Source organism: Mobula birostris, chromosome 13 (genome assembly GCF_030028105.1).
Source record: "Mobula birostris isolate sMobBir1 chromosome 13, sMobBir1.hap1, whole genome shotgun sequence".
NCBI classification, from domain to species: Eukaryota; Metazoa; Chordata; class Chondrichthyes; order Myliobatiformes; family Myliobatidae; genus Mobula; species Mobula birostris.
The window spans coordinates 55790674-55818116 of NC_092382.1; the positions used below are offsets into that span (position 1 = coordinate 55790674).

The window sequence follows — 27443 nt, forward strand, 5'->3', positions numbered from 1 at the left end:
ATGTTCAGTTCGGTAATGACTATGGAAATTTACACTCATATAAGGTGTTTGAGAGGCTAGGAATGTTCCATTCTCCTAGCTACAACAATTTGGAACTAGTTACTCTCATGAACACCAGGTTGTCATTGTTCTCACTATGTGATTTGAGATGGTCATTTGTCTGATATTACATTGCAGGTAGACAGTTTTGAATTTATTGGTCAGTTTTACGGCTCCGAGTTGTGACACGGAAAGGAAAGGCTGCACCTGCTTGAAACAATTGGGCTGCTTAAGGTATTGAAACAAATCAACAGAGTTGCAGATGACAACAGATGAGACTGTATCAGGGCAGCGTCAGTGTCAGGGAGTGTTGAATCAGAGAGTTGTGTCCGTCCATCCAGGGAGAATCTGGAGCGACACGGAGCATCAATGGACAACATTCCGACCTCCTTCTCTTCTTGAAAGTAGAAGAGACGGATGCTGGTCACATGAACCCTCAGTTTCGAATCCGTTTCCAAATGAGAGTGAGAGGAGAATTCAGCACCTGCTTCAGCTGCTGCCTGAACTTAGTCTGGCTGACAGCGTAAAGAACGGTGTTTGTGCAGCAGCTCAGCAGTTGCAGCATGTAGCACAGTTCAGTGAAAAATGAAGGCATCGTCAACCAGTACAGGGGGCCCACGACATGAGCCATTCTGTTCCAGATAGCCGTCACCACATACAAGGCCCATAACAGGATGAAATTTCCCGAGATGACCAGCAGTAAAACGAGGGACTTTCTGCGGCTCTGCATCTCCGGGTCTCTGGAACTCTGACCATTACTGGAAGCCCGGAGTCTGTCGCGGGCTTTACTGGCCAGTAAAACGTTTGTGATGGTGAAAACATTGAGCAGGATAACAACGAGGAATGGAATCACAGTTGAAAAAACAGAACGAGCGACATCGATTACTGTCCAGAATAGTGACCCCAGTAATTCCCATTTCCGCATGCAAGGCCACCAAATGTTAGAGGAAGTGTATATATCTTGGACCATGAAGAACCAGAAAACATTCTTTAAAGAACTCAGTACAGTCAGTGTGCTGAGAACCACAGCCGCCGTTCTCCCAGTGCAATAGGTAGTGTTTAGATCCTGGAAGCAAATGGCCACAAATCGATCAAAGGTGAAGGCGACGGTGAACCAAACAGAGCAATCTGTGGCGGCCTGCAGTAAGAAGACGTGGGTTCTACACACGCGGACGTAAAACAGGAAGGAAAACTCATCCGGAAAAGCTTTCGGAATTTTCATCATTATAACGTCCAGGAAAACCACCGTCAGGTCTGCCGCTGACATGGCCAACAGATAGCGGGTGACGGTTTTAGAGAGTCCGCACTTTCCCCGTGACAGTATGACAATCGTCACCACGTTCACTGTGAAAAGCAGAAGTACAGAAATTATACATCAAATTCAGAGCATCGTTGTAAAATTTACTAAGAACAAAATCATAGTACGCTTCAGAGGTAGGATAATTTATGGGTGATTGGCAACAATTCTTTGGTCAGTCAGGGATTAATATTCAATGAGCTAATTACTGGAAGTGACGTCATCCACTGGCCAGAAGAACCCTTGAAGACAAAAGTCAGCAGATAGCGTTTGTATCATTTTTCTCCACACATAAATACGCAATCTGAGGGAAGCAGCAAATATTGTGTTCAACTTGTGCCACATTTCAGTCGAACAAATCGAGTTGATATTCGCCCCGGTTCAGTGCAGTGTCATCGATCTCCGTACATCACTGTAACACACGGCCAAAGTCAATAAGACAGTGGTCGTCCTTGTTGATCGAATACTGTGGCTGCATCCAAAACGGAACAGGGGTCAATAAAATCCATAACATTTCAGCTGGACACGTTTCGGGGAAATGCCGCAACCTTTATATCTTCCACTGTTTTTGCTCCTGCGTTATCAAATCAAACATTTCACCAGAAGGCACGGATATGATGAGCCGTTATAATTGACCGACTCCTCGGTCCCTTTGAAAGTTTCGGATGCATAGAAAAGCTGAAAACAGAAGGTACTGCAGTCTGACATTTCAGGTGGGAGTGATGCAGATAAACACCCAGATAGAGTTGCTGCTGAAACTGTCGGACGGTTATTCAACGCCTTGGCGTCACTATTAGACCACAGGTGGAGTATATTTGTAAGTAATGGAGATTGCTAGAAAGCATTAATACCCAATGAACACACGGGTACACAATGAGAGTGTGAGAAGGCTGCGGGAGATCGAAACTGGCGGCATGAACAAATGCAAGAATATTTAGGCCAATCCAAGGTGTAAAATAAAATATTCAGGCAGGCGTCCGGTGGAGACAGTAAAGCAATGTGAAAAACAGTAAGTTAGGTACGGGTAGAATCAACGTGCATTGAAAGCATTATCAATGGCTGGGGTGGTGTATTTTAATTTCCTCAAAGCCACCGGGTCAAGGCAAAAAGCAGAATTGACATCATTACTGAACCAACAAGCACTAACTTTAATGAGATGGGATATAGATTACGTAGAAATTTCACTCATTGTATAGATGGTCTTGAAGTTTTCACTAAACCTAAGCCTACTGATTTTCCATCTCACCGATCGTCGTCTTGTATTCTGTTGCAGATCCGACCGGAATCTCGCAAACTCTCTCACTGACCACTGCCCCCCCCCCCCCACCGCCCCCTGCACTGACAGAGCGGTAATTTCTCCGCCATTTTACTTCTTCCGCTATCGTCATGAATCTATATACTGTACACTGATCTTACTGATTTGTTCCGCAGATACTCTTCCTGCGGATAGAAAATGTTCACCTGTCTGGCAAAGGTGCAGATGCTATGTACTGTGTGTGTCGGTTTAACCCATCAGAGTTTGGAACCCGTGTTTTAGACTAACAAACGATAGAAAGGCAGAAGGGACTATTTTTCTCCTCATGATTCACTATTTGGTCCACGTTGAATGCATTGCGTGCCGAACAATAAACCGGACTTTAGCGAGAAGCTCAAACATGTTCCGATTGTGCGTGAGGAGCAGAGTCTGGAGTGTTGCACAAAAATTGGTCAGAGCTCAGAAAGGGCGACAGATAATAGGTGAAACGTCTGTCTCTGAAGCCAGGAATTGAACTGAATAGGGAATTATGGGTTCATCATGCCTGGTGACAGAGAGAATCGAAATCATCGATTCTCCACAGGAGGAGTTGAACTATGGGGTTTACTTTAAATATTCAGTAATGGAGAGGACAGAGGCTTTCACTCTGTTCAGAGTCGAAAACAAACAGGCGGATGAAGACGTCCATTACATCTGCCTGTGATACTTATGGAAGGTTAGCCCAGCGGGCAGGGACAGATTTTGGAATCGGCGCCAGGGTAAGATTACATTCTCGATAAGTAAAAACCAACACAAGAAAAGAGTACGGCGCGTATCTTTGAAAATCTGCGGTAATTGGTGCCGTCTACACTATACACTGGAGCAACTCAACAAGGCTCGTTGACAACTTCCTAACCTACGACTGCGACCAACTAGAAGTTCAGGAGCAGCACAGCATGGGGATTCCGCTGCCTGGACATTTCCCTCTAAAATACGGCATTCCAACGCGGAAAAGAATATTGCAATTCCCTTACAGTCTCTGAGTCAGGACCCTGGTTCTGTCTCCCCAACAGCCATGTGGGATACCCAGTCCTCAAGTACATCAGTTGCTCCACAAGACACCTGACACGCTCGTTCTCTAAGAGAGGTACGGATGGACAATACAATGCCGGGTCAGCTTGAGAAATTTACCGCTCTTGAGCAGATGAAACAGAAATTGAATGTAAAGATTTGACAGCATCCCTAACTGTCGGAACAGAGAATAAGTCGTCAGTCTGACACGGGCGTTTTCAACATTTACCGAATATACACGTGGAATTACTAATATATATCAAGCAAACAACAAAGACAGTGTGTATTTGTGGGGAACATGGGGAGGAGTGGATGTGACATACGTGTTGTGTGTGATAATAAGACCATGGTACAGCTACCGCTCGAAATATTTTCAACATGAGACTTTGACTTACCAGGGATGGCAACAACAGCAAGAATTGGATAGTAAATCGGCGCAAAGTCCAAGAGCGCAATTTGGATCCGCTGTGATAATGTTAGTTCATTTAAATGAGTTTTGAAGTCAGCATCCAAATTGAAACTTTCTGATCCATTGGTGTAACTTTCCACTGAGCTGATCCCAGATTCCGACCCATTCTTGAACTGTCCCGCTCTACTCTCCAGGATCGGTGAGTCGGAACTCCGATTCGCAGGTCTGTTGAACAATGTCATTCCTGGAGACGTTGCTCGTACTGACAATCATTGTAGGAAACCCCTATTTGTACTAAAGAAGCACACTCCGATGACGCAATCAGGCCACGTGGATGTTCACTTAATTAATCCAATGCATGAGCAGGTGCAGTTAACCCCTGCAGAGACAGTGAAATAAAGCAGCAGGGATAGAGTGGAGGGAACAGTATGTAAGGCGCGGGGTTTAAAACTAGATGTCATTGGCATCGGTAGAGAAAATTATCACTGAGACTGATACGCCGAATATTTTCTCCAGGCGGATGGAGCATTAGATAGTTGTTTGTTTGATTTTTTTTTTTTTGGCAGACACAATATGTGGTCGGCTTAGAAACACACAAACATAGAAAATCTACAGCATAATACAGGCCATTCGGCTCACAAAGTTGTGCCGAACATGCCCTTACCTTAGAAATTACTAGACTTCCCCATAACTCTCTGTTTTTCTAGGCTCTATGGACCTAACCAAAAGTCTCTTAAAAGACCCTATTGTATCCGCCTCCACCACCGTTGCCGGCAGCCCATTCTACGCACACATTAATCTCTGAGTAAAAAGCTTACTCCTGACATCTCCGCTGTACTTACTCCCCAGCACCTTAAACCTGTGTCCTCTTGTGGCAACAATTTCAGCCCCGGGAAAAAGCCTCTGACCATCCATAGGATCAATGCCTCTTGTATAAGCACTCGGTGATAAACTTTCTAAGGCTCAAAACGGGATCAGGCCCTTGAATTTACAAACGTACAAACCGATACAAATCCAAGCCTCGTCATGTCCTCGCCACGAGGAACCCTAACAGAAAGAACCCATGCCATGTCCAGTTTAGTAGCCATGTCATGTCCTCGCCTAGTTCCGGGGTCCGAGCACCAGTGAAGACCCAGGTTCGGGGTCCTTGTCCAGTCTCCCGCTCTGAGTCCAAGCTCAGGCTCCTAGTTCCCAGTTTCTAGTCCTGGTCCCGCTTGTCAAGTCCAAGTCTGCGTTCTTGACCCTGCTCCTAGACTGCATCTAGTCACAGCCCTAACTCTAGTTTCTAATTCCTGTCCTGTTCCTAGTACTTCAGTGTCTGTGTCTTGCTTTTGGGTCCCAACAATCATCTAGCAACACACATCAAAGTTGCTGGTGAACGCAGCAGGCCAGGCGGCATCTCTAGGAAGAGGTACAGTCGACGTTTCGGGCTGAGACCCTTCGTCAGGACTAATTGAAAGAAAAACTAGTAAGAGATTTGAAAGTGGGAGGGGGAGGGGCAGATCCGAAATGATAGGAGAAGACCGGAGGAGGAGGTATGGAGCCAAGAGCTGGACAGTTGATTGGCAAAGGGGATATGAGAGGATCATGGGACGGGAGGCCTAGGGAGAAAGACAAGGAGGAGGGGGAATGCCTAAAGAATGGGCAAGCGGTATAGTGAGAGTGACAGAGGGAGAAAAAGGAATTGTGTATATACATAAATATATAACGGACGGGGTACGAGGGGGAGATCGGGCATTAGCGGAAGTTTGAGATGTCAATGTTCATGCCATCAGGTTGGAGGCTACGCAGACGGAATATAAGGTGTTGTTCCTCCAACCTGAGTGTGGCTTCCTCTTTACAGTAGAGGAGGCCGTGGATAGACATATCAGAATGGGAATGGGATGTGGAATTAAAATGTGTGGCCACTGGAGATCCTGCTTTCTCTGGCGGACGGAGTGTAGGTGTTCAGCAAAATGTTCTCACCGTCTGCGTCGGGTCTTGCCAATATATAGAAGGCCGCATCAGAAGCACCAGATGCAGTGTATCAACCCCAGCCGACTCACAGGTGAAGTGTCGCCTCACCTGGAAGGAATGTCTGGGGTCCTGAACGGCAGTGAGGGAGAAAGTGTAAGGGCATGTGTATCACTTGTTCCGCTAACGAGGATAAGTACCGCGAGGGAGATCACTGGGGAGGGATGGGGGTGGGACGAATCGGCAAAGGAGTGGCGTAGGGAGCGATCCCTGCGGAAAGCAGAAGGGGGGCGGCTGGGAAAGTTGCGCTTAGTGGTGGGATCCCGCTGGAGGTGGCGGAAGTTACGGAGAATTATATGTTGGACCCGGAGCCTGGTGGGGTGGTGGGTGAGGACAAGGGGAACCCTATTCCTAATGGGGTGGCCGGAGTGGGGTGAAAGTTGAGGACAAGGAGAACCCTATTCCTAACGGGGTGACGGAACATATAATTTTCCATACCTTCTGCCACCGGGCAACGTGATCCCACCACTAAGCACATCTTTCCCTCCCCTACCCCCTCTCTCTGCTTTACGCAGGGACCTCGCCCTACGCGACTCCCTTGTCCATTCGTCCCCCCATCCCTCCCCATCGATCTCCCTCCCGCCACTTATCCTTGTAAGTGGAACAACTGTTACACATGCCTTTACACTTTCTCCCTCAGCACCATTCAGGGCTCTTGACAGTCCTTCGAGGAGAAGCGACACTTCACCCGTGAGTCGGCTGGGGTGATATACTGCGTCCGGTGCTCCCGATGTGGCCTTCTATATATTGGTGAGACCCGACGCAGACGGGGAGGTCGTTTCGCTGAACACCTGCGCTCTGTCCGCCAGAGAAAGTAGGATCGCCCAGTGGCCACACATTTTAATTCCACGTCCCATTCCTATTCAGATATGTCTACCCACGGCCTCCTCTACGGTAAAGATGAAGTCACACTCAGGTTGGAGGAACAACACCTAATATTCCGTCTGCGTAGCCTCCAACCTGATGGCATGAACATTGACTTCTCAAACTTCCACTAATGCCCCACCTCCCCCTCGTACACCATTCGTTATTTATTTATTTATATGCACACTTTATTTATCTCTCTCTCCTTTTTCTCCCTCTGTCCCTCTCACTATACCTGTTGCCCATCCTCTGGGCTTCCCCCCTCCCACTTTTCTTTCTCCCTAGGCCTCCTCCTGTCCCATGATCCTCTCATATCCCTTTTGCGAATCACCTGTCCAGCTCTTGGCTCCATCCTTCCCCCTCCTGTCTTCTCCTATCATTTCGGATCTCCCCCTCCCCCTCTTCCTCCCACTTTCAAATCTCTTACTAGCTGTTCTTTCAGTTAGTCCTGAAGAAGGGTCTCGGTCTGAAACGTCGACTGTACCTCTTACTAGAGATGCTGCCTGGCCTGCTGCGTTCACCAGCAACTTTTATGTGTGTTGCTCGAATTTCCAGGTCTGCAATGACAATGATCTACTTTTTTTTGCTTGTTGAGATCTTAAATACTTATGTTCCATATTCTTCTATCAGTCGTATTGTAACCTGATGATCTGTTTTGCATTTAGTTAGTCTTATTATAACTTTCCTATGTTCAATATTCTGCACTTATCTAATCCAAAGATCATGTCTATATCTTCAGAAAATAGTTCTACTATTTGAATTAATTTTGCCATCTTTTCTGATGAAGAAGCGTATAATTTCAAATCGATCATGTGTAGAAGGGATTTCAAGGTCTAATTCATTTTGTTGCTTCTGATCTGATTTCGAACGTTCGTGCGATCCAGGAAATGAGATTTCTACTGCCACAATAGCTCTCCAGCAGATGCAATCTCAATAGTTCCTCACACGGCCTTGCATCACCTGGCCGGGGGGGGGGGGGGGAAACGTCCATATCAAGATGCTGTTCGTTGACTATAGCTCAGCGTTTAGCCCTATCATCTCCACAGTCCTGAATGATAAGTTATATAATCTGGGCCTCCGTACCACCGTCTGCAATTGGATCCTCGATTTACTAATCGGAAGACCACAATCTGTGCATATTCGAAATAATAACTCCCCCTCGCTAATGATTAACACTAGCCCACCTCAGGCTGTGTGATTAGCCCATTGTTATGGTCCCTCTGTACCCAGAACTGTGTGCTAGGTATGGTTTAAATACCATCTATAAATTCGCTGATTATGGAATCATGTTTGGTACAATCGCAAAGGGCGTACAGGAGCGAGATATACCAGCTGGTTGAGCAGTGTGACAGCAACAACCTGGACGCAGTGTCAGTAAGACGAAAGAGCTGATTTTGAACTACAGGAAGGCAAAGAGGAGCGAATACCAATTAATCCCTATAGAGGGATCAGAAGTGGAAAGAGTGAGCAACTTAAAGTTGCTGGGTGCCAAAATCTCTAAGGATCGAAACAGATCCCAACAAGTCGATTGAAAAATTAAGAGTGAAAGACAGTGGCTATATTTCATCAGGAGTACGACAACATTTGACTTCTCACCTAAAACACTTGAAAACATCTACAGATGTACCGTCGAGACCGTTCCGAAAAGTTGCAGCAGAATTATTGAAGCTACAGATAATTGTAAAGTTAGTCAGATCTCAGATCCATTTTGTCTTCTCACCCCCCGTAGGAGCAGTGCATCATAAAGCCCAGAGCATGTCGTCCTCACGTTATTACCGTCCGGAAGAAGGTACAGAAGTCTGAAGGCACACATTCAGAGAGTTGGGAACGGTTTCTTCCCCTCCGACAGACGATTTCTAAATGGATATTGAACCGGAAATGGAACTGAACAAAGTGTCCATCGGAGCCGGTGGGAGGCGAGTGCTGAAATTGTACTGGCCCTGGCAGAATCGGAGGATAGCTAACGTTGTTAATGAATTGCTACAATAAGACAATAAGACAATAGGCCAGCGAGCCTGACGTCACTAGTAGGTAAATTATTAAAAGCATGGAAGCATAGAAAAGCTACAGCACAATACAGGCCCTTCGGCCCGCAACGTTGTACTGAGCATGTTCCTACCTTAGAAATTACAAGGCTTTCCTATAGCCCTCTATTTTTCTAAGCTCCATGTTCCCATCCAAAAGTCTGTTGAAAGACCCCATCGTATCCGCCTCTGTCAGCGTTGCCGGCAGCCCATTCCACGCACACACCAATCTCTGAGTAAAAAACTTACCCCTGACATCTCCTCTGTACCTACTCCCCAGCACCTTAAACCAGTGTCCTGTTGTAGCAACCATTTCAGCCCCGGGAAAAAAGCCTCTGAATATCCATAGGATCAATGCCTCTTGTATAAGCACTCGGTGATAAGCTTTTAAGACTCAAAACGGGATCAGACCCTCAAATTTACAAACGTACAAACCGATACAAAGCCACAACCTATAAAAAGAAGACGGCTGGAAGCAACATGGCGCCTTTGAAGTTTCGATGTCGAAACATGATGGAGTGTATAGCGGATAGTGATGCTCCATTAAAAATATTGCATTCTCCGGTTATAATTTATTTTGTACACTTGGATCTATACTCGGCATCATCCCCGCCACCTCCCACCACGTTCTCTTATCAAAAATGAAGACACAATTTAAATACTCATTTTAAATCACTGAGCGAGAGATAAGTAACATTTTCTTGTCAATTACTGTGCACTGTCAGAAGCTTCTAATTATATTTCTCCTCCCTGAATCCGCATTATTTACAATAAGAGAAAATCTGCTGCTGCTGGAAATCCAAGCAACACACACAAAATTCTGGAGGAACTCAGCAGGCTAGGCGGCATTTATGGAAAGGAGTGAATATCCGACGTTTCAGGCCGAGACTCTTCATCAGGAATGGGAACAAAGAAACCTGGAGTCCCACAGCAGCGGGCTCCAGGACAACTACTTCACTTTAATCATTCGATTCCCAGACATGTAATTAATTCGGGTTAGCAGCACCGTTCCCACCTTTGCATTAAAATGGACCGAGTTTTATTCGAATTGTCTTTGCTTGTAAAATCTGCGAATAATTTATGCATATTTTTTTTTCGCGAATGCTGTTTGAATGATGCTGCGTGCCGGAAATGAACGTGATAGTGCCGGAAATAAGTTTCTATTTTCAGCTGTGCGAACACGTAGCTGTGCATACAACCTTAAACTCGGATTGCTACTTCCGAACTGTCACATTCCGTAAGACTATAAGACAATTAGTCCACATCGAGTCCGCTCCGCAATTCCACCATGGATAAGTCATTAACCCCTTTCACCAGCTTTCTAACCGATACCCTTGACATCCTTACTTATCGGAAAATTATCAGTCTACACTTTCAATATACCCGATGAATTCCCCTCGACAGTCGGCAGTGGCAATTAAATCCACATTGTCACCACCGATTGGCTCATGACATTCCTCCCTATCTCTGTTTCAACGTGACGGCCTTCTCCTCTGAGTCCGTGCCGCCTGTCCTGGACTCCCCCATAATAGGACACATCATCGCTGTGCCCACTCTGTCTCGGTTTCCCCTACAGACAGAAACAGGTGAATTGATTATGGGGAGCAAGGACATGGCAGACCAATTAAATAATTACTTTGGTTCTGTCTTCACTAAGGAAGACATAAATAATCTTCCAGAAATAGTAGGGGACAGAAGGTCCAGTGAGATGGAGAAACTGAGCGAAATACTTGTTAGTAGGGAAGTGGTGTTAGGTAAATTGAAGGGATTGAAGGCAGATAAATCCCCAGGGCCAGATGGTCTGCATCCTAGAGTGCTTAAGGAAGTAGCCCAAGAAATAGTGGATGCATTAGTGATAATTTTTCAAAACGCGTTAGATTCTGGACTAGTTCCTGAGGATTGGAGGCTGGTTAATGTAACCCCACTTTTTTAAAAAAGGATGGAGAGAGAAACCGGGGAATTATAGACCGGTTAGCCTAACGTCGGTGGTGGGGAAACTGCTGGAGTCAGTTATCAAAGATGTGATAACAGCACATTTGGAAAGCAGTGAAATCATCGGACAAAGTCAACATGGATTTGTGAAGGGAAAATCATGTCTGACGAATCTCATTGAATTTTTTGAGGATGTAACTAGTAGAGTGGATAGGGGAGAACCAGTGGATGTGGTATATTTGGATTTTCAAAAGGCTTTTGACAAGGTCCCACACAGGAGATTAGTGTGCAAACTTAAAGCACACGGTATTGGGGGTAAGGTATTGATGTGGATGGAGAATTGGTTAGCAGACAGGAAGCAAGGAGTGGGAATAAACGGGACCTTTTCAGAATGGCAGGCAGTGACTAGTGGGGTACCACAAGGCTCTGTGCTGGGACCCCAGTTGTTTACAATATATATTAATGACTTGGATGAGGGAATTAAATGCAGCATCTCCAAGTTTGCGGATGACACGAAGCTGGGCAGCAGTGTTAGCTGTGAGGAGGATGTAAGAGGATGCAGAGTGACTTGGATAGGTTGGGTGAGTGGGCAAATTCATGACAGATGCAATTTAATGTGGATAAATGTGAAGTTATCCACTTTGTTGGCAAAAATAGGAAAACAGATTATTATCTGATTGGTGGCTGATTAGGAAAAGGGGAGGTGCAACGAGACCTGGGTATCATTATACACCAGTCATTGAAAGTGGGCATGCAGGTACAGCAGGCGGTGAAAAAGGCGAATGGTATGCTGGCATTTATAGCGAGAGGATTTGAGTACAGGAGCAGGGAAGTACTACTGCAGTTGTACAAGGCCTTGGTGAGACCACACCTGGAGTATTGTGTGCAATTTTGGTCCCCTAATCTGAGGAAAGACATCCCTGCCATTGAGGGAGTACAAAGAAGGTTCACCAGATTGATTCCTGGGATGGCAGGACTTTCATATGAAGAAAGACTGGATGAACTGGGCTTGTACTCGTTGGAATTTAGAAGATTGAGGGGGATCTGATTGAAACGTATAAAATCCTAAAGGGATTGGACAGGCTAGATGCAAGATTGTTCCCGATGTTGGGGAAGTCCAGAACAAGGTGTCACAGTTTGAGGATATAGGGGAAGCCTTTTAGGACCGAGATTAGGAAAAACTTCTTCACTCAGAGAGTGGTGAATCTGTGGAATTCTCTGCCACAGGAAGCAGTTGAGGCCAGTACATTGGCTATATTTAAGAGGGAGTTAGATATGGCCTTTGTGGCTACGGGGATCAGGGGATATGGAGGGAAGACTGGGGCGGGGTTCTGAGTTGGATGATCAGCCATGATCATAATAAATGGCGGTGCAGGCTCGAAGGGCCGAATGGCGTATTCCTGCACCTATTTTCTATGTTTCTATGTTTCCAATATGTGACTGGATGCAATAGGTCCTCCATCTACTTTCATTCCTCTAAATTGTAGTGAATAAATGTCGTGAGCCCTCAAATGCTCCTCATATGTTAACGTTTTCATTCCCTTAACCATTCTCGTGAACCTGGTCCGGACACTTTCCAATGCCAGCACATATGGTCTTTGATAAACGGTTTCAAACTGCTCATAATTGCGAAGTGCCCAACCGTCCAGGAGGAACCGTAGAACACGGACAAAGACTGTTGGACATGGAACAGTTTTTTTTTTTTCTGTAAGACCACTGAAATCTCTGCCATGTCACATCACGTCAGCCCCGTCACGTTGTATCGGATATACATCCCATTTTTGTTTACTTGTGAGTGTAACATCACTTCAGTGCTGCATGTGCGTTACAGGTATTGTGTTGTGCGCCGCGGTGTGGAGGGGCGTTTTCTCGCTTGGCGGATCACAGGAGCACTGTTGAATAACAATAACTTTGAACGTAAAACTTGAATGTACTTGTTTATATTTTCTGTCGAAATGGTTGCTAGCATTCTATTTGCCTTTCGTACCACTGGCTCAAGCTGCAAGTTAATCCTTAGGGAAACCCGCATGAGATCCACCACGTCCCTTTGCACCTTTGATGCAAATTTGCTACCCGTTTAGACAAAGGCTTGCGACGCCATTCGTTCTCGCAAGTCGTGAGAACATACAGCTCCCTACACTATTTTCCATGTGTCACTCCCATGTGCATTCTCCGAATCTGTCTACATCCTTCTGTAGACTTCTAGCTACCTCAAACATTAACAGCCCTGCACCTGCCTTTCTATGACAAACATCCAAGTACCTCCAGAGAGTGAGACAGGTTCTACAATAAAAGATGAATGGGAAGAAGAAGATCGGAGCCGTCAACACATTCATCACACCGGTCATCAAATACCCAGTCACAATACTATGCTGGCCAAAGAGCGAACTGGAAGCTGCTGACATGCAGAGCAGGAGATAAACCACAATACATGGAGGATTCTACCCAAAGTCCATCGTTGAGCGACTGTACACTCACTGGAATAAAGGACAACCGGAACTTTGAAGTGTCAAGGCCACAGTCATGGAGGACATGCGAAACACTCAAGAATATGTCAGGAAGATGGTCCAGAATGCAACTATGAGAAATACCTCATACAGCAGGCAGGGGATGTGGAAATGGAAGAAGGTGTGTCAGAGCCAGAGGACCAGAGGCATGGAAGGACAAGCCACTGCACGTGGTGTACCATCGACAGACGTCAGCGTTGGCTGACGCAGGACAGTCCAGTCAATGGGTGGATGTGGCAGAGCTCAGGGGCAGCACACAGACGCTACTCATGGGTGCAAAAAAAAAAAAAAAAAAAACAGAAGCTGAGCACAAGAATAAGAGAAACAGGGGTCTGTCACACTAGACAAGACCCACGATGCAGACTCCGCTGAAACCAGTCATCATGTGGTATCAGTGTACAAAATGCAGGCAGGGGCAGGGACAGAATATACTGAAAGGCACAACCAAGTTACCGGAATTGTGTGCAGGAAATGGGAAACTCCCGGGAAGGTCATGGAGAATGACAGAGATAGGATACTGTTGGACTTCCAGTTATAGACGGATAAGCAGGTGCTGACAACCCACCAGTCATACCAATACTGGACAAGAAACAGAAGAAAGCAATAGCAATGGCAATTCCGAATGCAGAGACATCGGGGAAAAAGAATAAACGAAGCTGGAGAAATACCAGGGCTTGAAAGAGCGGATATAAAGGATATGGAAGGTTAAGGCCAGAGTAATCCCGGTGGTGCTAGGAGTACTTGGATCTGTGACACTTGGACTGGGAGTGTGGCTCTAATAAATCCCGGAACAACATCTTAGATCTCGGTTCTGAAGATTCCACTACTAGGAACATCAAGGCCAGTGCGCCGAACTCTCAGGCTCCCAGGACTCTTGTAGAGGACCTGAGATTGAAGGAAAATATACACACACGCCACCAATGAGAGCTGAGAGAAATATATATATGAACTAAAACATCAAAGAGTGCAGAGAAAATGTGCAAGCATATAACCAGATATGTCTCCTCAGTTATCCGGAAAGGTACAGTAGTTTAGGACATTATTCTGTAGATCGTAGGAGAATAAGGGGAGAATGGATGAAGATATGGAAAATTATGAGAGGACTAGAATGGTTCAATGTTGAGTTTGGGTGAGACTAGAACAATAGGTCAGGGGTTAATTATGGAATGTGACATGTGTAAGGTGAACATGGGTGAAATTCTTCACACAGAGGGTGGTGAGTGTGTTTATCGAATTATCGAATGGTGGATTCGAGTAGGCACATGGATGTTAGGGCTGAGTGACAGATGTATGTCGCTGGGACAAGGCAGCATAATAGGTCTGTACTGATTAGATGGATCGAAGGGCTTATATCTGTGTTGCCGTGTTCAATTACGCTAAGGGGAATTTTTTTTTCAAAAAAATTCTGAATATTTTGAAAGTGACTTGAAAATGACTTGCGAGGAGGGAGGAGAAGATGGCGGCGCGACGCAGCGCGCGCGGCCGTTCCGAATGAATATCGTATTGTGTAACTAGGGGGGCGTGCACAATCCGGATTTGATGGAGACATCCGTGAGAGTACGGAAGAACACCTGAAGTAACTTCTGAAATGCTTGCTTCGTTGCTACTGTGCGATCGAGAATCTCCGGAGACGAAGGCCCCAAATCCTCGGCTTGCTTATTGCTTGTTGCCGGGGCCGGGATCGAAGCGCTCGACAGAGATGGTACTCGGTGCTCGGTGTTGATGAGGTGATCGGAAGCTCGGAGTTTTCGGACGGTCTCGGAGTCGGACTGTGGTCGATTGCTTCCAGGATGCTGCATCGGCAGGTTTGCGGCGCTGGAGGTTTACCGTCTGCGTGAGATGCTGGGACTTTCGAGAGACTTTGAGACTGTACCGTGCCATGGTCTGTTCTTATCAAATTATGGTATTGCTTTGCACTGTTGTAACTATATGTTATAATTATGTGGTTTTTGCTAGATTTTAAGTCGGTTTGCCATGTGTTTTCGTGATATCATTCTGGAAAAAAACATTGTATCATTTCTTAATGCATGCGTTACTAAATGACAATAAAAGAGGACTGCGTGTCCTCATATTCTAATCTAATCTAATCTAAATCCTTCAGCTCACTACAAGGATTCTTGGATTGTGGAACGGTGTTTGAGTAGAGAGTATGGGAGTCTGACTGGTGTCCCCCTCTTCATCATGCCATGGGAATGGAGGGTATAGATTAACACACGGGGAACGTTGGACGGACTGAATAAATCAGTAGGGCTATGCAGTGGTTGGAAAGCCAGTTGGAACTTAAGAGGTGAAGGAAGGTGGGAGGGATCGGAGCTAGGCTGGGGAGCCGTATGGTTAGTAGCTGATAATTGATAAGTTATAGCTGCAAAGGGCTGAAAAAGAAAGTCTTTTCAAGAAGAAGAGTGTGGACTACTCGTGACAGAAGTAAGGTAGGAGGCGGCGCACAAGAGTGAGGTGAGATACAGGTAAGGGGAAAAGAAACGTTAACAGGGGAGCAAAATGGGCAATCGCAAGGAGAATGCGGAGTGGAGGAATGGTTGAGAATAAAAGCATCTGCAGAATATATCTATGAACGGCATATATATGAGTCGTTATGCTTGACATTATAATTGCTTGCTGGTCAAGTCGTCTTTTCCGACTGGATTTCCGAGTGTGCAACTTCCAGAGCATCCTGCCTTACGCAACTACCAACTGCCCTGTCTGGTTCTCCGTCGCTTTCTCCTTTGAACGAATTCTGGTGTTCAGAAGCCGAAGATAAATGTTGAATCGAAAGAACGGCCGCTGAGGTTCTGAAGACAGAGATCGTGCGGTAATTTCAGGAAAACATTTTGTCATTTTACGTTGATCGGAGAATAATATTTTGATAATATCCCTTGAGAACGAATCGGTACACAACATCAAAGGGGTTTAGTCAGTCTTCTTGATGTTCTGCTTCCAGCTTTGCTGACTCACACACAGTTCAGTGGCCAACAAGTCCCTCAGGCATTTCTGTAGTCCAGCTGATGTGGATACTTCCATGTTCCCGGAAAGGAGAAGCTGCAGGAAATCCCTCAATATGTTCTGGTAATCTAGGGTAAGTTTTTTGCCCTGTGAGCTATTTATTTATTTAGAGATGCAACTCAGAGTAGATCCCTTAACAAAGGACCCGGATGGGAATTATATGCAGATACACAAATAGTACCAAGGATATGATCGAAAACTTAAAATGAGGGACAGAAAATATATGCCAAAAAGGCAATGTTACAACTGTCCTGGGTGATTTCAATATGCACGTAGGTTAGAAAAATCAGATTGGTGGTGTGTCCCAAGAGGGAAAATTCTGATTGGCAATGAGATGGCTTTTATTTTAGAGCAGCTCGTGGTTGAGTCCAGTTGAGTAGGTATTCTGGACAGGGTGTTGTGCAGTGAACCCATATTAATTGGAGAGCGTAAGGTAAAATAAACCTTATGGCCATCATAATATGATAGCTTTGACACTGAAATTTAAGCACAAGCTAAAGTCAGATGTCTTTACGCCGAAGGAATCCCTGCCCAGCTAATTAAAAACCGCGAGTCGTGACAGGCTTACAGGTAACCATTCTGAGACGAGACTAAAGCCTATAGAGACTTAATTGGACACACGCAAAGTCTCGAGGATAATTCATTGGAACTATTCAAGGACAATGGCTAATCAAATGGAAACGAGAGAAGACCCGACTACAACACATAAAAAAACAGAAACACTAGAATACATTATAACTATCATTACTAAAACGCTGAAACACACACACACCGAAAAAAAACCAGCAAGGAATATTCAGAATTCTCAAAATGCTCCGTCGAGGACTCGAGTTCGTGACAGAAGCCGTCCCCCTATGGCCGACACCTGACGGCCCGGTGCTATCCAGTGGAATTCTGAAGTAAAGCCAAGATCCAAAATATCCCTGGTTCCCCCAGCCCATATCCCTCCCAAACTACTCTATTGTAGGTGTTCCTTTAATTTTCTGAATTAAACAGTCTATGGACTGTGTGGATAGTTTCGCCGTCTAAGATTCTGGGAGAAGTGTGTGGCTTGTGTTTCCGGGTCAAGTTAAATATTTCAATTTGGATACAAGAAAGGGGAGATGAACATAGAACATAGAATAGTACAGCACAGTACAGACCCTTCGGCCCACAATGTTGTGCCGACCATCAAACCCTGCCTCCCATATAAGCCCCCACCTTAGATTCCTCCATATACCTGTCTAGTAGTGTCTTAAACTTCACTAGTGTATCTGCCTCCACCACTGACTCAGGCAGTGCATTCCACGCATCACCCACTCTCTGAGTAAAAAACCTTCCTCTAATATCCCCCTTGAAATTCCCACCCCTTACCTTAAACCATGTCCTCTTGTATTGATCAGTGGTGCCCTAGGGAAGAGGCTCTGGCTATCCACTCTATCTATTGCTATTATTATCTTGTACACCTCTATCATGTCTCCTCTCATCCTCCTTCTCTCCAAAGAGTAAAGCCCTAGATCCCTTAATCTCTGATCATAATGCATACTTTCTAAACCAGGCAGCATCCTGGTAAATCTCCTCTGTACCCTTTCCAATGCTTCCACATCCTTCCTATAGTGAGGTGACCAGAACTGGACACAATACTCCAAGTGTGGCCTAACCAGAGTTTTGTAGAGCTGCATCATTACATTGCGACTCTTAAACTCTACCCAATCCACCTGTGAGGCAACTCTCAGAGATCTGTGGACATGTACCCCGAGATCCCTCTGCTCCTCCACACTACCAAGCATACTGCCATTTATTTTGTACTCTGCCTTGGAGTTTGTCCTTCCAAAGTGTACCACCTCACAGTTCTCCGGGTTGAACTCTATCTGCCACTTCTCATCCCACTTCTGCATCCTATCGATGTCTCTCTGCAATCTTTGACAATCCTCTACACTATCTACAACACCACCAAACTTTGTGTCGTCTGCAAACTTGCCAACCCACCCTTCTACCCCCACACCCAGGTCGTTAATAAAAATCACGAAAAGTAGAGGTCCCAGAACAGATCCTTGTGGGACACCACTAGTCACAATTCTCCAATCTGAATGTACTCCCTCCACCACCACACTCTGCCTTCTGCAGGCAAGCCAATTCTGAATCCACCTGGCCAAACTTCCCTGGATCCCATACCTTCTAATTTTCTGATTAAGCCTACCGTGTGGAACCTTGTCAAATGCCTTACTAAAATCCATATAGATCACATCCACTGCACTACCTTCATCTATATGCCTGGTCATCTCCTCAAAGAACTCTATCAGGCTTGTTAGACACGATCTGCCCTTCACAAAGCCATGCTGACTGTCCCTGATCAGACCATGATTCTCTAAATGCCTCTAGATTCTATCTCTAAGAATCTTTTCCAACAGCTTTCCCACCACAGATGTAAGGCTCACTGGTCTATAAATACCCGGACTATCCCTACTACCTTTTTTGAACAAGGGAACAACATTCGCCACCCTCCAATCCTCCGGTACCATTCCCGTGGACAACGAGGACATAAAGATCCCAGCCAGAAGCTCAGCAAACTCTTCTCTCACCTCGTGGAGTAGCCTGGGGAATATTCCATCAGGCCCCAGGGACTTATCTGTCCTAATGTATTTTAACAACTCCAACACCTCCTGTCTCTTAATATCAGCATGCTCCAGAACATCAACCTCACTCATATCGTTCTCACCATCATCAAGTTCCCTCTCATTGGTGAATACCGAAAAGAAGTATTCATTGAGGACCTCGCTCACTTCCATAGCCTCCAGGCACATCTTCCCACCTTTATCTCTAATCGGTCCTATCTTCACTCCTTTCATCCTTTATTTCTTCAGATAATTGAATAATGCCTTGGGGTTTTCCTTTACCCTACTCGCCAAGGCCTTCTCATGCTCCCTTCTTGCTCTTCTCAGCCCCTTCTTAAGCTCCTTTCTTGCTTCCCTATATTCCTCAATAGACCCATCTGATCCTTGCTTCTTAAACCTCATGTATGCTGCCTTCTTCCTCCTCACTAGATTTTCCACCTCACTTGTCACCCATGGTTCGTTCACCCTACCAATCTTTATCTTCCTCATCGGGACAAATTTATCCCTTACATCCCGCAAGAGATCTCTAAACATTGCCAAATGTCCATAGTACATTGCCCTGCAAAAAACATCATCCCAATTCACACCCGCTAGTTCTAGCCTGATAGCCTCATAATTTGCCTTTCCCCAATTAAAAAAAATCCTGTCCTCTTTGATTCTATCATTTTCCATGATAATTATAAATGCGAGGGAGCGGTGGTCACTGTCCCCAAGATGCTCACCCACTGAGAGATATGTGACCTGACCCGGTTCATTACCTAGTACTAGATTTAGTATGGCATTACCCCGATCGGCCTGTCCACATACTGTGACAGGAATCCATCCTGGACACAGTTAACAAATTCTGCCCCATCTAAACCCTTGGGACTAATCAGGTGCCAATCAATATTAGGGAAGTTAAAGTCACCCATGATAACAACCCTGTTATTTTTGCACCTTTCCAAAATCTGCCTCCCAATCTGCTCCTCTGTATCTCTGCTGCTATCAGGGGGTCTCTAGAATAACCCCAGTAGAGTAACTGCTCCCTTCCTGTTCCTTACTTCCACCCATATTGACTCAAAAGAAGATCCTGCTACATTACCCACCCTTTCTGCAGCTGTAACAGTATCCCTGACCAGTAATGCCACCCCTCCTCCCCTTTTTCCGCCCTCTCTATCCCCTTTAAAGCACTGAAATCCAGGAATATCGAGAATCCATTCCTGTCCTGGTGCCAGCCAAATCTCTGTAATGGCCACTACATCATAAGTCCATGTATGTATCCAAGCTCTCAGTTCATCACTTTTGTTCCTGATGCTTCTTGCATTGAGGTACACACATTTCAGCCCTTCTACCTTACTGCCTTTACATCGTTTATTCTGCTTCTCTTTCCTCAAAGAATCGATAGTTAGAGGTGCAGATTGGAGGTTCTGTGGTCGTGACAGAGAATCCAGGGTGGTTTGTTGCCTACCGGGTGCCAGGGTCAAGGATGTCTCTGATCGCTTGCATGACATTCTGAAGTGGGAGGGTGACCAGCCAGATGTCGTGGTGGACATCGGTACCAATGACATAACAAAGAAGAGTGAGGAGGTCCTGGAGAGTGAGTATAGAGAGCTTGGTAGGAAGTTGAAAAGCAGGACCTCGAGGGTGGTAATCGCAGGTTTGCTACCTGTGCTAGGTGCCAGTTAGGGTAGGAATAGGATGCTCTGGAGGATAAACAAGTAGCTGAGGAATTGGTGTAGGGGGCAGGGTTTCAGATATCAGGATTATTGGGACCTCTTCTGGGGCAGGTGGGACCTGTATAAGAGAGACGGGTTACACTTGAACTATAGGGAGACCAATATCCTTTCAGGGAGGTTTGCTAGTGCTATTGGGGAGACTTTAAACTAGATTTGCAGGGGGTTGGGAACCAGAGTGCCAGAGCTGACAATGTGGCTGGAGTGAAAATAAATGATGTTAAAAGTTCAAGAAAATCCGCTAATAGAAAGGTTGTGAGTGGTGGTAAAAATCTTCTGAGGTGAATATATTTCAATGTTAAGAGTATTGCGGGGAAGGCGGATGAGTTGAGGGCGTGGGTTGACACGTGGAATTATGACATTATAGCAATTAGTGAAAATTAGCTACAAGAAGGGCAGGACTGGCAGCTTAATATTCCAGGGTTCCGATGTTTCAGATGTGATCGAGGCAGAGGAATGAAAGGTGGGGGAGTAGCATTGCTTGTTAGGGAAAATATTACAACAGTGCTCAGGCAGGACAGATTAGAGGGCTTGTCTACTGAATCCTTATGGGTAGAGCTGAGAAACAGGAAAAATATGGCCACATTAGTGGGATTGTATTACAGACCACCCAATAATCAACGAGACTTCGAAGAGCAAATCTGCAGAGAGATAGCAGGCAACTGCAGGAAACATAAAGTTGTGGTGGCAGGGGATTTTAATTTTCCATATATTGATTGGGACTCCATACTCTTTGGGGTCTAGATGGTTTAGAGTTTGTAAAATGTGTTCAGGAAAGTTTTCTGAATCAATATATAGAGGGACCAACTTGTGGGGATGCAATATTGGATCTCCTGTTAGGAAACGAGTTAGGACAAGTGACGGATGTCTGTGTAGGGGAGCACTTTGGTTCCAGTGATCATAACACCATTAGTTTCAACTTGATCATGGACAAGGATAGATCTGGTCCTAGGTTTAATGTTCTGAACTGGAAGAAGGCCAAATTTGAAGAAATGAGAAAGGATCGAAAAAGCGTGGATTGGGACAGGTTGTTCTCTGGCAAAGATGTGATCGGTAGGTGGGAAGCCTTCAAAGGAGAATTTTTGAGAGTACAGAGTTTGTATGTTCCTGTCAGGATTAAAGGCAAAGTGAATAGGAATAAGGAATCTTTGTTCTCAAGGGATATTGCAACTCTGATAAAGAAGAAGAGGGAGTTGTATGACATGTATAGGAAACAGGGAGCAAATAAGGTGTTTGACGATTGTAAAAAGTGCAAGAAAATACTTAAGAGGGAAATCAGGAGAGCTAAAAGAAGACATGAGGTTGCCTTGGCAGTCAAAGTGAAGGGTAATCCAAAGAGCTTTTACAGGTATATTAAGAGTAAAAGAATTGTAAGGAACGAAATTGGTCATCTTGAAGATCAGAGTGGTCGGCTATTTGGGGAACAAAAAGAATTGGCGGAGATCTTGAATGTATTTTTTGCGTCTGTATTTACTAAGGAAACTGGCATGAAGTCTATGGAATTAAGGGAAACAAGTAGTGAGATCATGGAAACTGTACAAATTGAAAAGGAGGAGGTGCTTGCTGTCTTCAGGAAAATTAAAGTGAATAAATCCCCGGGACCTGACAGTGTGTTCCCTCGGACCTTGAAGGAGACAACTGTTGAAATTGCGGGGGCCCTGGCGGGAAATATTTAAAATGTCGCTGTCTACAGGTGAGGTGCCGGAGGATTGGAGAGTGGCTCATGTTGTTCCGTTGTTTAAAAATGATCGAAAAGTAATCCGGGAATTATAGACCGGTAAATTTTACGTCGGTAGTATGTAGGTTATTGGAGGGTGTACTAAGAGACAGAATCTACAAGCACTTGGATAGACAGGGACTTATTAGGGAGAGTCAACATGGCTTTGTGCGTGGTAGGTCATGTTTGACCAATCTATTGGAGTTTTTCGAGGAGGTTACCAGGAAAGTGATTGAAGGGAAGGCAGTGGATATTGTCTACATGAACTTCAGTAAGGCCTTTGACAAAGTCCCGCATGGGAGGTTAGGTAGGAAAATTCACTCGCTAGATATACAAGGGGAGGTGGTAAATTGGATTAGACATTGGCTCAATGGAAGAAGCCAAAGAGTATTAGTAGAGAATTGCTTATCCCAGTGCAGGCCTGTGACTAGTGGTGTGCCACAGGGATCAGTGATGGGTCCATTGTTATTTGTCATCTATATCAATGATCTGGATGAAAATGTGGTAAGTTGGATCAGCAAGTTTGCTGATGATACAAAGATTGGAGGTGTAGTAGACAGTGAGGAAGGTTTTCAGAGCCTGCAGAGGGACTTGGACCAGCTGGAAAAATGGGCTGAAAAATGGCAGATGGAGTTTAATACTGACAAGTGTGAGGTAGTGCACGTTGGAAGGACAAACCAAGCTAGAACATACAGGGTTAGTGGTAAGGCACTGAAGAGCGCAGTAGAACAGAGGGATCTGGGAATACAGATACAAAATTCCCTAAAAGTGGCGTCACAGGTAGATAGGGTCGTGAAGAGAGCTTTTGGTACATTGGCCTTTATTAATCAAAGTATTGAGTATAAGAGCGGGAATGTTATGATGAGGTTGTGTAAGGCTTTGGTGAGGCCGAATCTGGAGTATTGTGTTCAGTTTGGTCACCAAATTACAGGAAGGATATAAATAAGGTTGAAGGAGTGTAGAGAAGGTTTACAAGGATGTTGCCAGGACTTGAGAAACTCAGTTACAGAGAAAGGTTGAGTATGTTAGGACTTTATTCTCTGGAGCGTAGAAGAATGAGGGGAGATTTGATAGAGGTATATAAAATTATGATGAGTATAGATAGAGTGAATGCAAGCAGGCTTTTCCCACTGAGGCAAGGGGAGGAAAAAGACCAAGGACATGGGTTAAGGGTGACGGGGGAAAAGTTTAAAGGGAGCATTAGGGGTGGGCTTCTTTACACAGAGAGTGGTGGGAGTATGGAATGAGCTGCCAGATGAAGTGGTAAATGCGGGTTCTTTTTTTCAACATTTAAGAATAAATTGGACAGATGCTGATGGGAGGTGTATGGAGGGATATGGTCCGTGTGCAGGTCAGTGGGTCTAGGCAGAAAATGGTTCGACACAGCCAAGAAGAGCCAGAAGGCCTGTTTCTGTGCTGTAGTTTCTATGGTTTCTATGACATTTGTGGACATCAAGGATCAGATAGAACAATGAAAAAGTTGAAGAATCTGTGTTGGTGGCCGAAATTGCGAGGAGATGTACCACATTATGGTCATAATTTTTTTTTTGATTTGTGCCCAGATAAATCGGCTAGAGAAGCAGTTTTAAGATCCACCCAGTAGAAGGGCCATGTGTTAACTTGCAGGTTTATTTTGTTGGATCTTCACCTCCATCCCCTGGAGGACTGAAATAAATCCTCCAGATAATGGATGCGTTCACCAATTGGATAGATATTGAAAACCGCTGACGTTACAGCCAGGGTTTTGTCCGAGAGAGTCTTTACCCTTTGGGGATTGCCAAGGAATCTAGAATCTGATCATGGTTCCCGCTACACCGCACAGGTGACACAAAATCCAATGAAACTGTTTGGGGTGAAACAAAGGTTCTATATCCCTTACCGACCACAATAGTGCGATTGTTGAACGGATGAACTGGACGTTAAAGACAATGTTGGCTAAAATGACAAATGGCTCATGGGTCACTGTCTAACCCAATGTTCTTATGATGGTCCTCACCACAGAAGCATCCTCTCCTGCATTTACATGTTTTAAGTTGACGATCGGGAGGAAAATGAAAGGGTTAGCATTCCTGCTTGGCTAGATTTATCATAGACCGAGTATGATATCAATGGAAAGGTCAATGGCAAGCAGCAATTAACAGACTCTGTTAAGGAGTCCCATTACAATGCCGTCCATAATACGTGACGGAAGAAACGGCAGAGCGAAGCTTGATTCGAGGTGCGAGCAAAACCGCGGGCGTTTGAAATAGGACAGAAGGTTATGATGTTACTATATCAGCCGAGCCCCTTTACACCTTCGCGATTTGTCGGCACCGAGCCAGTCCATCAGTATATCAAATCCAGACTGCTCCATATAAGTTGGGTTGATATCATATTAACCAACTCATACCCCTTGGAGATAGTGAATATCCTCTAGTAGCTGAGTTCCAGAAAACATATTGTCAATGGGATGCTGTGGACCGAAATGAGATGATCCTCTTAGGTTTATGTTTCAGGCAATCGACAGTGACGAGGATGAAGGAGCAGCTGTCCGCTCAGTGAGTTGGACAACCACTTCTAGCTTGTACCCGGAGGATAACGATAGTTCACATCTTTACACTCGCCCAAGACAAGGCGGAGACAATGGAAGAGAGAAATAGAAGGGAGAACGTGTTTATTGTGTGGTCTTCTGCAAATAAAGTGGGGGATAATTGATCTGATATAAATGAATTTTTATCAGGCCTTATTGTTAGCCATGGTAGGACCATTCATAACGTCAGAAAGCTTGTTATCCAGGGAAAGTTGGCTGCTGGATTCAGAACTGACGCTCACAGAAGGGAGAGGATAGTTGTGGATGGAGTGTTTTCTCCCTGGATGTCGGTGAACAGCGGAGTCCTGCAGAGATCTGTTCTGAGACCCCCGGCTTTTTGTGTTTTTATGAACGATTTGGATGAGGAGGTGGAAGGTTTTTTTTTTAATTGTATTTGCAACGATGTGGATGATGGTGGAATTATGGATAGTACAGAAGTTTGCCACAGATTACAACAGGACAGTGACAGGACGCAGAGCAGCGCTGAGAAGTTACAGATGGAGTTCAAACCGGAACTTTACGGAGTGATTCACTTTGGAAGGATGAATTTGAAGGCAGAGGTGATGCTTTTTCGAGTCAACCGAGAGACGCACATTAGTACGAGTTTCACAGTGGAAACAGAGTGATGAGACTCTCTCCAACAAGCCGAGTGCCGCTCATCGCTGTGAGACCACAATAGGCACGGAGAGATGAACTGCAGGAGCAGGAAGAAGTGTGATTGACAGGTGAGTTTGAACCCGTTCTCTGTTCTGCACATTCTTATAGTGACGCTCGAAAGGCAATATACCTGAAAGTAAATCGGGGGGAAAAAAAGAAAACTTAATAACAAATAATAGAACAGCCGGGGATAGTTCACAGATTTCCCTTCCTACTTTTGTTCAAACAGAGAATGGATGGAGAAACAGTGGTAGAATTGTGGCAGGTCTGAGAATATCTTTAAAGTTAATAGACTGCATCGCACGTCACGGGTATGGGATGGTCAACTCATTCACCGGTAGAGGTCAGGTTCCTGCCAAACGGCCCATGTGTGCGCTGGAAAACATTGTTCTTCGAACTGTCCGCAGCCCTCGCTAATTTCCCGAAGACCCGCTCCCTTTTTGACCACAGGTTTCTGGAATATCACTGCAGATCTTTAAAAATGTTTGGAGGAACTTCAGTGCAGTGTATTTTATTGTAGCACGTGTCAGCTGTCACTGTCAATTCCATCACTCAAACCGCCCGGAATGACTGGAACGAAAGAAAGAAAAGAATGAGCGAATGTTCCCCTTTAATAAAGAAGTGTTCCCCATTTCACTTGCCAGAAGAAACTCCTTCCCTCAATTTTAGAAGCGAATGTGCTCGGTCAAATATTACAAAATTAATCGACTTCAAGATGAATGCCTCTTTTAAAGCAACAATGATATAAAAACATTCTATGCAAATAGTTGAAACCAGGTAGAGTATCATGGAAAATAACATTGAAAAAAGCACATCATATTTTGTTTTAAAGTAATAGACTCCCATGAGGAGTCAAATTCATGACACGGGGACAGAGTGAGAAAACATAGTTTAACGTAAGTATTTGTGCTGTTGGTCGTCACTAATGTCCCTGACGTGATAGCCACGCTAATTGCCTCTGTGGAATTGCTCTCACCTCAATAAAAGTCTGCTAAACCAATCCCCAGTCCATCTGAGTAGCTGAAACGTTCTGTACAACTGAACTCTGCTTCTGACGGAATATGGGATATCCGGCGACTTATTACATCGCAGCCATTTTCTATCCTACACTTCTAGCGGTTGGTGTCCCCGGTAAGATGCTGGAGCTGATTACTTTATGTAGGGTGCCGTCGTCTTGCTGCTACTCTGCTGCGGTATCCGCACTGTTACTGAGCACAGATGCTACCGTCGGCTGAAACGTGTTTCCGGAATGGAGGATTCAAGCGTCTGATTGTTTTATTTTCATTTTCCGTACTTAGATCGCAGTGTTTTCTTCTTTGGTCAATGAAGTTGGTGTCGATGTTGTCGTTGTTTCGTACTTTCACCTCGCTCGGCTTTCTGAAGTGATGCTGGACTCTCCTTTTCTCGGTTCCAGTTTCTATCAGTGCAGACAGTTCAACCTTATAACAACGTGGCAGCTTATTTAAATGATTTCACAGTCTATTTTCCACACGCAGGTCTGTTCTTCTGTAAGTCAGTAAATGAGAACTCGTGCTTTATATCACCTTGAATCCACTTTGTCACCGCTACAAACAATGCCTTCAGCTATTTCACCACTAATAATGGACATGGTGTTGTTTACAGGAGCGATCGACTGCTCACCGGTACGTGAGTCTTGGAACTCGGATGCCGCGGTCTAAACTGTGGGAATGTCGCCAGTCCGCTGACACTCACATCTGTCATTGTCCTCCAGCCGGAGCGCAGCGACGGAGACCGCACACACTGGGTTTTCACTTTCCACTTCCAAACAGACCATATCCTCCAT

General features: G+C 45.1%; 1 protein-coding gene across 1 annotated transcript; it reads right to left on the reverse strand.

The window, feature by feature from the left end:
- Positions 1 to 475: 475 nt before the first annotated feature.
- On the reverse strand, positions 476 to 27443 carry LOC140207943 (probable G-protein coupled receptor 139). Its single transcript, XM_072276481.1, has 2 exons — positions 27353 to 27443; positions 476 to 1383 (listed from the first exon to the last, which is right to left on the reverse strand). Exons 1-2 carry the CDS (start codon positions 27441 to 27443, stop codon positions 476 to 478), a joined length of 999 nt encoding a protein of 332 aa, XP_072132582.1.